This window comes from Saccostrea echinata, unplaced genomic scaffold (assembly GCF_033153115.1).
Source record: "Saccostrea echinata isolate AGI-Se365-2 ecotype Australia unplaced genomic scaffold, CSIRO_AGI_Sech_v1 ptg000001l, whole genome shotgun sequence".
Classification (NCBI taxonomy): domain Eukaryota; kingdom Metazoa; phylum Mollusca; class Bivalvia; order Ostreida; family Ostreidae; genus Saccostrea; species Saccostrea echinata.
Genome location: NW_026889750.1, coordinates 50,901,322 through 50,913,511, shown reverse-complemented (window position 1 = coordinate 50,913,511; position 12,190 = coordinate 50,901,322). Strand labels below are relative to the sequence as shown.

General features: G+C 33.1%; 2 protein-coding genes across 3 annotated transcripts in view; both read right to left on the bottom strand.

Moving 5' to 3' along the window:
- LOC133194105 (5-hydroxytryptamine receptor 1-like) overlaps positions 1–1,005 on the bottom strand; it is a 104,877-nt gene extending 103,872 nt beyond the window's left edge. For both annotated transcript variants that reach the window (XM_061330079.1, XM_061330088.1), the window contains exon 1: positions 793–1,005. The gene's annotated coding sequence lies outside the window, so the exon portion shown is untranslated. The remainder of the gene's footprint in view (positions 1–792) is intronic.
- Positions 1,006–2,257: 1,252 nt separating this feature from the next.
- LOC133198305 (uncharacterized) lies at positions 2,258–6,809 on the bottom strand. Its single transcript, XM_061334417.1, has 8 exons — positions 6,683–6,809; positions 5,893–6,022; positions 4,726–4,880; positions 4,344–4,497; positions 3,871–3,986; positions 3,597–3,651; positions 3,297–3,461; positions 2,258–2,619 (listed from the first exon to the last, which is right to left on the bottom strand). The coding sequence occupies exons 1-8, from the start codon at positions 6,807–6,809 to the stop codon at positions 2,502–2,504; spliced, it is 1,020 nt and encodes a 339-aa protein (XP_061190401.1). The 3' UTR covers positions 2,258–2,501.
- Positions 6,810–12,190: the final 5,381 nt, after the last annotated feature.

Sequence of the window (12,190 nt, the reverse complement as noted above, 5' to 3'; positions counted from 1 at the left end):
GTATTGTGAGACACTATAAGAAAATTAATGTGAAAAATGTAGAAGCAAGCACATGCGCTGAAATTTGATTGGCTAATACCCATATGGCTATATCGGAGTAGTTTTCCAATGAAATACCCTTATAAATAAAGTGTCCATCTATACTACAAAAGTATAGTCTAATTTATTGAAGCTTGTAGGGAATGGGGCATCATAAGGAATTGGGGAGCCGTTTGGGGAACATCTGTAACGGTTCCCGTTACAATTAGCACTAGTTTTATTTGCAATGTTAATTATTTCGTTAAAGAGGATTAATCAATTTAACTATAATTCGACCCATTTTACTTGAACTGCTTTTAGATGTAGATCTGTTTAATTATTAAGCACACCTCCCTCAACGCCTGTTTTCTGTCGGGGAACAGGTGCGTGATTATTTTAATACCCTCTGTAGCACTGGAAGATATGCAGATTTAACAACTGGATGACATATGTCATACTATGAATTTCATATCCTCTGGTTGATCTTTATCGTGGAATCATATAAAGAATCCAAAAAGTTTTTTTTTGGAGGTACCCGTAAAGTATTGATGACGAGCAAGTATTAATGAAAAATCACATTAATTTCTTAATTTTCAGGAAATCTTCGAAATTAGCTTTTGACTTCAATTATTTTTGTTCAAAATGGAAAAAAAAATATTAGTCATCAGACTTTGGTTCTTAAAATAATAACAAGTACATAGTTGATTTATATTTCTAGTCATTAAATCATCATTGGTGGTACTATATTGATAGGTGAATTAAGCAAACCCTTACCTTTCACTAGTTATTCCCACAGTAAGTGATGTGATGGATTTATCTGTGGTTACGCCAATTGTAGAGGCCTGGTCACGCCAATAGTAATAATTACATAGACAGGGGTCTGCTTTCATCAACAAGCAATTTACGCCTTGTTCGCATAAGCTTAAAACACATACAAAAATATTCCATGTGAAAGCATGCGTCCTGTCCACGATTTTACAACATCAGAGTCGGAAAAAGACATTTGCCTGTAATACTGGCTCTCTTGCTATGATGGACGGATTTGCTACACGCTCCTTGGGTTGTGTTTGGCGGTAAATCAAAAATATATAAAAATAAATGATTGGAAAACGAAAAACTTCATGTACCGGACAGCTATGTCTTCAAACAGCATCTATCTTTGGAGATTTTTAGCAATGATATTCTCAAAATAGAAAAGATCGCGAGAAAACACTCTTTAGATTAAAGCTACGGGATGTAGAGAGGAAAGCTAATTTTGACCGTTTCTTGTGGATAAACTCATTAATTGAGGCATATCTATAGCTGACCGATTTCTGGAAAGCTTCAAGACCAATTTATTCTGTTTTTATTAATATATATTTATTCTGTTTACTCATTTAGCACCGTTCTAACTTTGAGAGAAAACTTCCGTTTAATCTTATCTGCATATAAATGTATAGTCATGTAAAGTTTTTCTTTTGCACTTTTAATAGTGTCAACTACCAAAATACAATATTTTTTCCAGTAAGTATTATAACCATAATCGAGGTATTGTTGTATGAAAATGCAATTCAGTTTATTTTTGCATCTTTTCTTGAGAATGACATATATGCACGTAGAATCTTTTGACTTGAAATTCCAAAATCTGGCATTGATGGCGATTTAACAAAACGGATGTTTTGCGAAACGGAATGAAGTGAAATTCTGTATATATCTTAATTAAAATGAACAATTGTGGGTTATTCAGAGAAACCATAAAATATATACATAATAGACAGATTATATCTTTGTTGATAAATAGTACATAAAAATGCTGCGTGCTGCGTCTATTTTAAGACTTGTAGGAGTTTTATGTAGAAAATATACTGGTCTGGTTTGACAGGAATTGCGGCAGTTGACGTGCATGACACCCGACAACGAGTGAGTAATATTATATCTCTGTTTGTTCCTCTGTTCTTTTTTCTTGTTTAGTTGTTTGCAGAATTCGTAACATGTTCACTACAGCCGTTACACATGTCTGTTGACAGATACACTTTGTTGTGTAAGATTATGTGCCTTTGGTGCACTTGGTTTTACAAACACGTTTTCATGTATTTTCACTGTAAATGCACATCCAAAGTGATTGATACCTTTTTTTTTGTTTTTGATTGATATTTTTAGATTAAATGCATACAAGTACCTAGCATTTTATGTTTCCATGCCTGAACATATACAAGCTATCAGCCTCATTATAAAAAGTGCATAAAAAATGCAGATAAAATATGATTATTTATATTTTATTGAGTTAGATTTATATAATAAATAGCAACAAATAAGTATGTCAACAAAATAACAACATGTTATAACCTATTTACAGAGAAGCCTCTCAAGTAAAACGTTTTGTACACAGATTTTCAATATATTCAGTTTGTGGTAAATGGTATTACCATTCGAACACACTTGGATTTCGGCACTATTATAGTTTATCACAACTGGGATGAATCGACAACGTCAAGATGAGCTTCTCACAAAGGGATTGTGGTTGACTGGTATACTGGAACATGCGCATGGGTATAGTATCCACCGGAAGCGACGTACTCAACCGTCATGTCCTTCACTGGGTTGTGGTATCCGCCCTGTCCCCTGTAATAAAGAACAGATTACATATTATATCGAGAATAATGTGTTATAATTGTTAAATAATTCAATTTTGTAGACCTTAAAAAAGCAAATACTTAAAAAAATGTTGTATTATATTTTGTTTCCACATCAGCCTTGCCCTACATACACGTGTAGAGGGGGTTGCTACATGTAGTAAGGATTTTCTAAAAAAAAAAAATTTTCAAAAACGTTCATTGGGGATATATTAAAAATACTCCGCATCTTTAAACATTATATTAAAAATACTCCGCATCTTTAAACATACATATATCAAAGCTAGGGAGATCTAAGTAAGATGAGTTTAGCAGGCGTTGATGTATAATTGGTTCCCACATCTCCCCATTGTTATGAAGGATGATGTAAGTGATCCGTAAAATACAAGTTCCTAGAAAATAAACCGCACAAAAACAATACCTCAGCGTTACATAGGGCACGGACAACGACCGGGGTTCCACAGACTAACACCTAAAGCTTATACATACAGCCATCACAGTACCTAAAGCTTGCGTTTGGTGGCCTTACACACATTTTATATGTACAAGTATAAGTGGTGTTTTGCAATTCTTTACAATAAAATATCCTACCCTCCTTAACCTTCACATGCTACCTCAGAAAATTAACAAACAGACAGATCATCAAATGTTCCAAATAAAACTTACGGGTAAGAAAATTCTGGGGGTACGTATCCAGTCATGAACGTGGAACAGCCAACGGGAGCCACCCTGGTGTTGTCATCCCTGTGACCCACGGGAGTTTCGTTGATGGTGTCAATCTCGGTGTAAATGTGCTGGGAAGGAGCTCGGGGTACGGATGTTGTTTCATAACTGAAATAACGAGAGATAATTAATAATTATACAATTATTCAAAGATTAAATTAAATGTTACGTTGTCTTTCTTGATTTTTTTTTTTACTATGTTGTAGGTTAATTTTTGAGCTGTATTATTTAGCAGTTTTGTACCTTGTGTGATGGAGGCTGTGTTCTGAGCTCAGACCAGTAAGAGTGGAGCGTGTATCTGGAAAAAAAATATCAAACTTATAATGTGTTTCAGATACATCCAATGGTGTTGCGATATGCTTTTAGGTTATCTGAATCTACATGCTAATATTGTTTAAATGTCATGGACAACTGCTACATAAACTTCACAAAACAGATATATATTTTTTTATTATTTTAAGTTGAAAAAGTTGGCAGCCATGTTCATGAGTACACTGGACGATTTACTCTGACTTACCCGTGATGTTCATTTTACAGGGCTGTTGTAGGGCGCCACCTGGTGGTGGAGCTGTGAAGGGTTTCCGCTTGCCCTGCTGACTTTCTTGACACTGAGCCGTGGCTCCCAGAATCCTCCTGAGATAAGATCAATTATAAATAAATATCAAAACATAAATAGCTATTTTAAAAAATACCGAGGAATAAATGTTTATAGCCTATCCATAATTGATATCTTTAAAGAGTTAAATGCTTCCTTTAGTTTCTAGTTAGCAAATATCCGGACAGAGGCTATTATCGTGTATAATCAGATCGATAACCTTGGAGGATATTACTTATTCTCTATTGAGAAGTTGATGGCTTGTTTTAAAAATACTTCCCTTCAACTTTATTTACAAACAAGAATTCCAATAACAATATCAATCTCACTAAAACATAATTTTAAGTAATTTAAAACGATCAATGCATTCGTAATCGGTTTATTGTCAAATATACCTTTTGAAGATAACGAAGAAAATCATGGTGAGGATGGACATGACCGCTACCCCCAGGACGATCCCGGCTACCATGGCAACCTGTGACGTTTCGCGGACATCCACAAACGCTGCGCGACCTGGCGGTGTCGGGGAAATGGTGGTAGGTGGAATATCTGAAAAAAGGAAATTACGTTAAATTGACAGCTGCTTTGTACATTATTTGTTACTTTTGCCAATTGACTTCAAAATTTAATTCATTTTGGGTACATGAAACAGAACTATCTTACCGTAGGAATTCTAATCTTATCAAAATACAAATTTTCTAAACCTCTAGTGACTAATTCTTCATCTATTCACTTAAATATTTTTATTTATTTATTTATTTGATAATTCAGTAATACCTGGATAAGGACACCCCCGTATGTCCACACCAAAATCTGTGAAGATTTCTGTCTTGAACCAGGATGCAGTATTATACCGATCATGCGCAGTGCACTGATCCCCGAAGTCTTTTTGGATTTTCTTCTCAAAACATCGGAAGCCCTCTTCAAATAACCTAAAACCAAACTTATAAATTAGCAACGTTTGAAATAGTAATCTGATTATACACAGAGTTCAGATTAGAGTTGTTTTTCTTTCAATAATAACATTTAGACTTTATCAGTGTACATGTACCAGAATGGTCTCTCACAACATGGGTGGGAATCCACAGAGTGGCGATAAAAGTTTTGAAAACCATAGATTGTTATATATGAAGTTATCAACAGTTCTACCGAGTGTTTTATTCTAAATCAGTTTAATCATTTATTAAAACAGATAATGTCGCCTTCTTGTTAAATAAAAATAAAACTGCAATAAAAACGTCCTGCGATTTTGGCAGTTTGTAAGCGAGCAACAGCTGGGGTATATTAATTAACAAGTCGTGTTAATTGTAAGAAATGCTCACAATAACAAACTTGTCATATAAGTAGGAAAGTTATTTATTTATTATAGTGACATGTGTTACACACATGTATCAATTTATGAGTACACAAATGAAAAGAAATTAAGCACCCGGTCTCCAGTGTCTTTGTCACAGTTTGACAATAGCTACGTGTAATATGCATGTGAAGGTTCTATACTTAGAGTTTGTAAACATGAGGCTTGTTCATAAGCAATATACATTAAATTGTAATAAATATGTTCAAAATTACCTATTATAATTCAATTTAAAAAAATTGTATTATATTGCATTTTTCTTCTATATAATTTATTTTTTTATTTTATTTTTTATTTTATTTATTTATATTTTTTTCTCCTTAAAAATAAACTTCAACTTAAAGTGCATATGGTATACATATTATTTTAGAATTTTAAAGTTGAAAACATTTTACAGTCATTTTACAAAGTTTAATATAACTTTGTTGTCGTGTTTTAACTTAAGAAAAATCTTTTATGCCATCAGAATCAATAAATTTTATTCAAAGTCAGGTTTTATACATGTACCTCTGTAGAGCTGAATTTCAGTAAGGTGAGATTTGTAAACTCTGTCTCTCAAAAAAGTGATTAGGATAAAATAAAAAACTTACGTGCACTTCTTTTGGCTCTTCATCTCTCGCTGTTCAATCTTGGCAACATACGCCTCTTTCATGAAGTCCCCGAGACACCGGTACAGCGTCTGACCCACAAAGGACCTGTCTACACACGGGTTATCTGCTCCTGAAATGATGAACAATGCCATAGTTAAAGATATGGAAAGAGAGATAACTTTGACTACTCTGATTTAGATAAACTGGAGAAATTCTACACAAAAATTAATTAATTAAATCAGGGACCTATATACTAACTACTATATTAGTATATAGGTCCCTGATTAAATTATATAAAAATATTGTGAAACTAGTACAATCTTAATTTCATTGCAGTTCGTTAGAAATTAAAACAATTTCACTTTCTTTTCTTGTTTCAATGTCACTTACTAAGGATAATTGTGGACTAAAAAAGTAAAGAGCCTAATAAGAGTCTTAATTTTATTTATTCTGTACAAGCTGTAAAACTGTATGTATATTTTTTGTAAACTATCGTGTAGGGAGAGGGTAAATTTTAAACGTAAGCATGTCATTTAATATACCCAGTATTTACTACAATAATAAAATATGTCCAAAACAAATCAAATGTGCAACAATAAGTAATTTGAATACAACTATCAAGCAACTTTTTTTTATCTATCAATTAACAAGTTAACAAAAATATTTTATATGTATCTTGGAATGAAATGGTTCATCGAAAGTTCATGCAAGCTTAATTTTGATCACGGGAAAAAAGATATTCAATTCCTATATATATCGTATTTTTTTGGGAAAAGTTAATTAATCCTACCTGAACCAGACATAATTCCAGATCCTTCAAATTCTGTAAAGTCTCCGATTTCAATTTCACTGTCTACCTCGAGTTTCAGGAAGGTAGTGTTAGGGTTGCTTCGGGGAGCCGAGGTTTTATCCGACATAGGGTGACACTGGGTTGTAGCCCCTGTTTTTGACACGCGGTGTAAACAAGGAGTACAAGTTCCTCTATCTAGATGTAATCGAGCAATTAACAGCTGATTGTCTCAGCCCGGAGTGCCCTCTCATTATATACCCGGCTACCTGTAGTAATTAACTCCCAGTGTACACTTGACAGGTCGTGAGAAAATACTTTCAATTTAAATTTAAATAATTAATGGCAAAAACTTAATGGAAGCTGCATTTTGCGGATGATTGGTTTGATTTTAATCTTTTAAAAATGCTTTATCTCTAAAAGCTCGAATTTACGGACACCGTGACAGGTGTCATAATCGCTTAATTTGGATAAACGTATCCACGGGTGCAAATTCGACGCTAATTGAAAAGAAAACAAATGAACCAGAGATCTATTCTTTTAGTTTCTGGTTTTATCGTAACACCATCACTAGTTTACAGGACAGAAATCATAGAAACACTTTAGCTCAAAGGGTTTTATCACATTATGTGTATTTTTCTTTTCTATTAAATAAACTCCTTCAAAAGGAAATGAAAACAGTTCAAAGACAAACTTACACACAAACATTAAAGTTAACCGAGATATGTTTTATCAGATAAACCAATTATACTTTGTATGAATATAAAGCCATGATGTTTGTACTAAAAGAAGACAAAAATTGAACTAGAATATGAATTTCTTTGAACTATTTTCATATTATCTATTTTTTCACATTAAGTTCAGTTGTCTCGCTTTCCCTGCTCTAAGCATCCCCGTCCCAGTATGGTTTTTACAACAGTTCATATAATCAGAATACCGTTAATTCAGTACATTACAAGATATGCAACAATCAAATACAATTTTAATAATTATCTTGTAAACAGACTCATTAATGGTGATATTTTTACGCCATAACGAGAATGTTTGGCACAAATGACTCTAGCTCTGCGTGAGATAATATGTTCCCGTCAATAAATTAGCCTTTCTAATTAGTATCACACAGAGTGAACGATTCTTAAATTAATTAAAATTTTTGTATTGTTAGCGCTTTGGTTTGCTGCACTTCAGTTTTTATTATTTGTTTTTAATATGTAAGCCAAGTGCAATAAAGCAGTTAAGAGTGCATTTTAAACGAAACGTCAATATGCATTATATTGGTAAAAATATATTTATACCATGATGCCAATTGTTTTCTGAGAATGAAGATGAATTTGAAAGTTATATACAAAATCATCTGCTTGCAGAAATATCAGATTGAAAAGGGGGTTTAATAATCTACGCTTCATCAACACGTATTGTTCAAACCAAATACTACATGTATCTTCATTAGAAATGCAATGAAAAAATAATCAAGTATCGTCCGTTTTAATTAATATTATTTCTCCCTCTCTCCAAAATCATTTTGTATGTTTGATTTATCAATAAATCCTATTTGTGCACTTGCACTTCTAACATACATGTACATATCATCGCAAAATCAATTATCCTTGTACCCGAATTATTTCATCAATATATCAAAATATGCATATGTGACAGTGTTCAAAATAACCCGTGTCTAATTTTTAATAAGCTGATAGAATGAAGTTTCATTGATGTACATTTGTTATGAATTAGCACTCTCTTACATGTATACAAAGAAAATAACCTGGTTCATTACATTTGATTAAATCAAAACAATAAACCCAAATCAGACATGAAGCGGGATTTTCAGTGGGGGGATTAAAGCCTTTCCCGATCAGGTCGGCGTTGGACATTTTACCTGATTGACAGGACCTTCTAGCGATAAATTTGTTTACGGACAATTTTGTGGACATTTTGATTTTAAAATAGGATGTTAACATTTTTAGCGTGAGAGTTAAGACAAATATACATAGTTTTATGTCTCGTCTGTTAGTCTGTTAGGGAAATTTATTTTTCATGCAATGATATTAAGAAATGATGAGTAATTTAATTTATATGTATATCATGTATAGATTTTTTTCATGTATAATGGAGAGTTTAATGCATACTGTAATTGTTGGTGTTGAGGAGTCGGACAGATGGACACTAGGGGTTCCACCCCCGTAGACTCTCGCTATGCGTGCATAATTATGTTAATTTTGTTTATACTAATGGCTTAAAGTTGTTTAATAAAGAATTAAAGTAGTCAGGAGAATTCTGCTGCTCAAGTACAGTAGCACATTCACATTCAGTTGTCGAAAAAATGTTGATTGTGGTGCATGATAAGTTTTAATTTTATACTATTAATTAAAAACAACGATATTAAAAACACTCTCGTGTACAGGAGTATGATAAAGGTTAGTTGTTATGCATTACCAAGTAGAAATTCCTAAAGTTTTCAGCCCCCCCCCCCCCTTCCAGAAAAAAATATAACGCCAAATTTACAATAGACACCACTATCTGTAGGTACTGTAAACTTTGTAAACTTGAAGATAAAAAAAACAACAACAACGAAATGATTTCCCCAGGAAAAAAATATGAGAGTATTGGGTTTTTGTTTCCCCCTAGGAAATCAATAACAATGCGATGAACATGGGAATATTCACAAAATTCAAAATGAAATGAATTTCTTGATAATTTGAAACGAGAAACCATGAAAATTATTAGTCATTTTATAGTTCAACACATGAAAGGCCAGATTATTGGTAGATTATATCAACGCATTACCTAACTGAAAACAAACAATTTAACAGACCAAGATGAAAGATTCCCAACCATAAGAAAGGTCAAGGTTCGAGGTCGACTTGTGTCTTATTTACTGCTTTCATCTAAAATTAAGATATATTCTGCCAATATAATTCCCTCCCTTGGGATTTTCACATATGTGACTAATAAAAACCTTCAATCAGCTTTTATTTTATCTTGATGTGCAATGTAATTTCCTGTGATTTAAGAATCTCAGCTAAATAAATTTCAATGAAAAGAAAGGCGTGCTGTTTAACCCCTTAAAATACTCCAGGTCAAAGTTAATACAGAACTTTAAAGAACATTGCAATTTCTCGAAGACCTTGGAGCATTATATCTGATACTCAAATGTTCTAGCACTTTGTTTCACCCCAGGGGAGGATCCGAAATTTTTTTGCTTGAGAGAAAAGAAGGGAGCGAAGCCTATAGCCCTCTCAGCGGGACCTGAAAGGTGCAAGGGTACCAAAGTACCTAGTCGATCGGCTTTTGTTATTAATCATAAGAAAACTAGCATAAAACAGTATATTGTATGTCTATATTGAAAAGATGGTTTTTGCTCGAATGATTTCAGTAGAGTATGTACATCTATATTATCATACTGTTTTAGCGGTAAACATTTTCGTATTTGAATTAATCCACAAAAATAGAGATTGCCAAAAATCTTTATGATATATTCTTTCAAATCATCACAAGGAAGTGGACATCAAACCTGGAATATTTTTAAGTTGGGATCTACCCTATCGTTAGCTTCGTGTTAAAAAGGGTGCGTATCATTACCGCTACATTTTTCAAAATTGTCGTTACCGCTACCTACTCACTACCGCTTCAAAAAAGTATACATTACCGCTACATTTAAAAGTATATATTACCACTACATTGCCCCTTTCGAAATTTCGAAGAAATGTAGCGGTAATGGGTTGAAATTTTCCGCAATGTAGCGGTAATGACCTCCCGTTAAAAATATGCTAGTGTACCTTTCCGTTTAAAACAAACATATATTAGTTTAAACCATATTTTATTTGAAAATGACAAACAGAAAATAAAGGTAATACAAAAAAAATCAAAAAGGATTCGGAAACAAGTTTGAAAACTTATACTAATCCGTTTCCTTATTATTACGATTAAGATGACAGACCCTTATTAGATAGTTACATAACACGGTTTGAAGCTGCTTAAAAACTAATATTTGAAATTGACATACATGTTAAATTAGAACTCATGTCGATTCACACAAATGAATGAGGTTCTAATTATACAAAAGTATTTTTTTTAGTATTTAAACATATTTTATTGAAACATAATCAATAGGATTGGACACAAGTTTTACCAACTTAGAATTGTCCTCTCCAACACAAACAAAATGACATATACATATACACGTGATGTGCAACCAACAAATGTACAATACAAAAAAAGTGCAGGGAAATAAGAAAAGGGTGGAGGGGGGGGGGGGGGGGCAAAGAAAGAAAGGAAAGGGGTTGTAATAGATACAGGATGGTTACGCTGGTTATTCATAAAAATCTTTTTAATATTTTAATATACAGAAGAAGTCTTATGGATTTGAACAATATGCACATGTATATATGAGAGAGAGAAAAGCGACAGAATATGGTTGAATTTACAGGAAAAATAATTCAAGAACAAATGCAGGAGATTTACAGCAGTAAAAGATATTAATTCAAAATTGAGAAGAAAAATAACGATGAGAAAAAAAAATAAAAATGACACTTGCTACACACACTTAAGAGAATATACACAAGAACATACCCACGGGGGAGGGAGTAGTGAATAGATACTAAGGAAAAACTGATTAAATAAATCTCTTGGTAGCTACAATATATTTTTGGACAGATTTAAAGATTGCAACATTTTCTGCCAGTGGTAGATTTTGGTCACCAAATAATAATATATTGGTGTTGATGTAATGTGGAAGTGTGTATATAAATCTATCTCTGAGGTTTTCAAAATAAGGACAATGTAGGAGGAAATGTTCAGAAGTTTCATTCTCGCCACAATTACAGTTTGGGCTGCTGGCAATATTTCGAGAAAATAAATGACTTTTTAGTGAGTTACAATCAAGTCGTAGTCTTCTGTGTAATATCTGTTCCTTTCGTTTACCAGTATAATAATATTGAGGGGGTTTACGATTTGCATTGTTGGCATTTAAATAACGTTTTAAATTTGACAACGAAGGGTTTTGTTTGATAGAATCGGGCAATTCGTTCCAGAGCTTGATGGTTGATGGGATGAAGGAGTTACTATAGTGGTCAGTTCTACATTTGACTTGCTTCAAGTTGATGTTACACTTTTGTCTAGTGGAATGATTGTGTATATCTTGATTTTGTGGTGGGACTAGATCCGAAAGGTATTGAGGAGTTTGGCTGTAGACCATTTTGTTGAACTGTATAATTTTATGTTTATATCTCCTATCTTTTAGAGATTCCCAACCAGTCTCCTGATAAAGACTATGAAGACTTGCAAGTTTCGTAGAGCCGGTTACTATGCGAGCGGCCTCAATATTGATATGTTCGATTTTATTGACAAGATCACTAGACATATTATCCCATATAACGTCACCATATTCGAGTAGCGGTCTAACGTAAGAAAAATACAAATTTTCAAGCGATTTTCTATCAATAAGAAATTTTAAGTTTTCTTAGTAGATGAAGACGTTGAGATGCTTTCAGAAGGGTTGATTGTATGTGC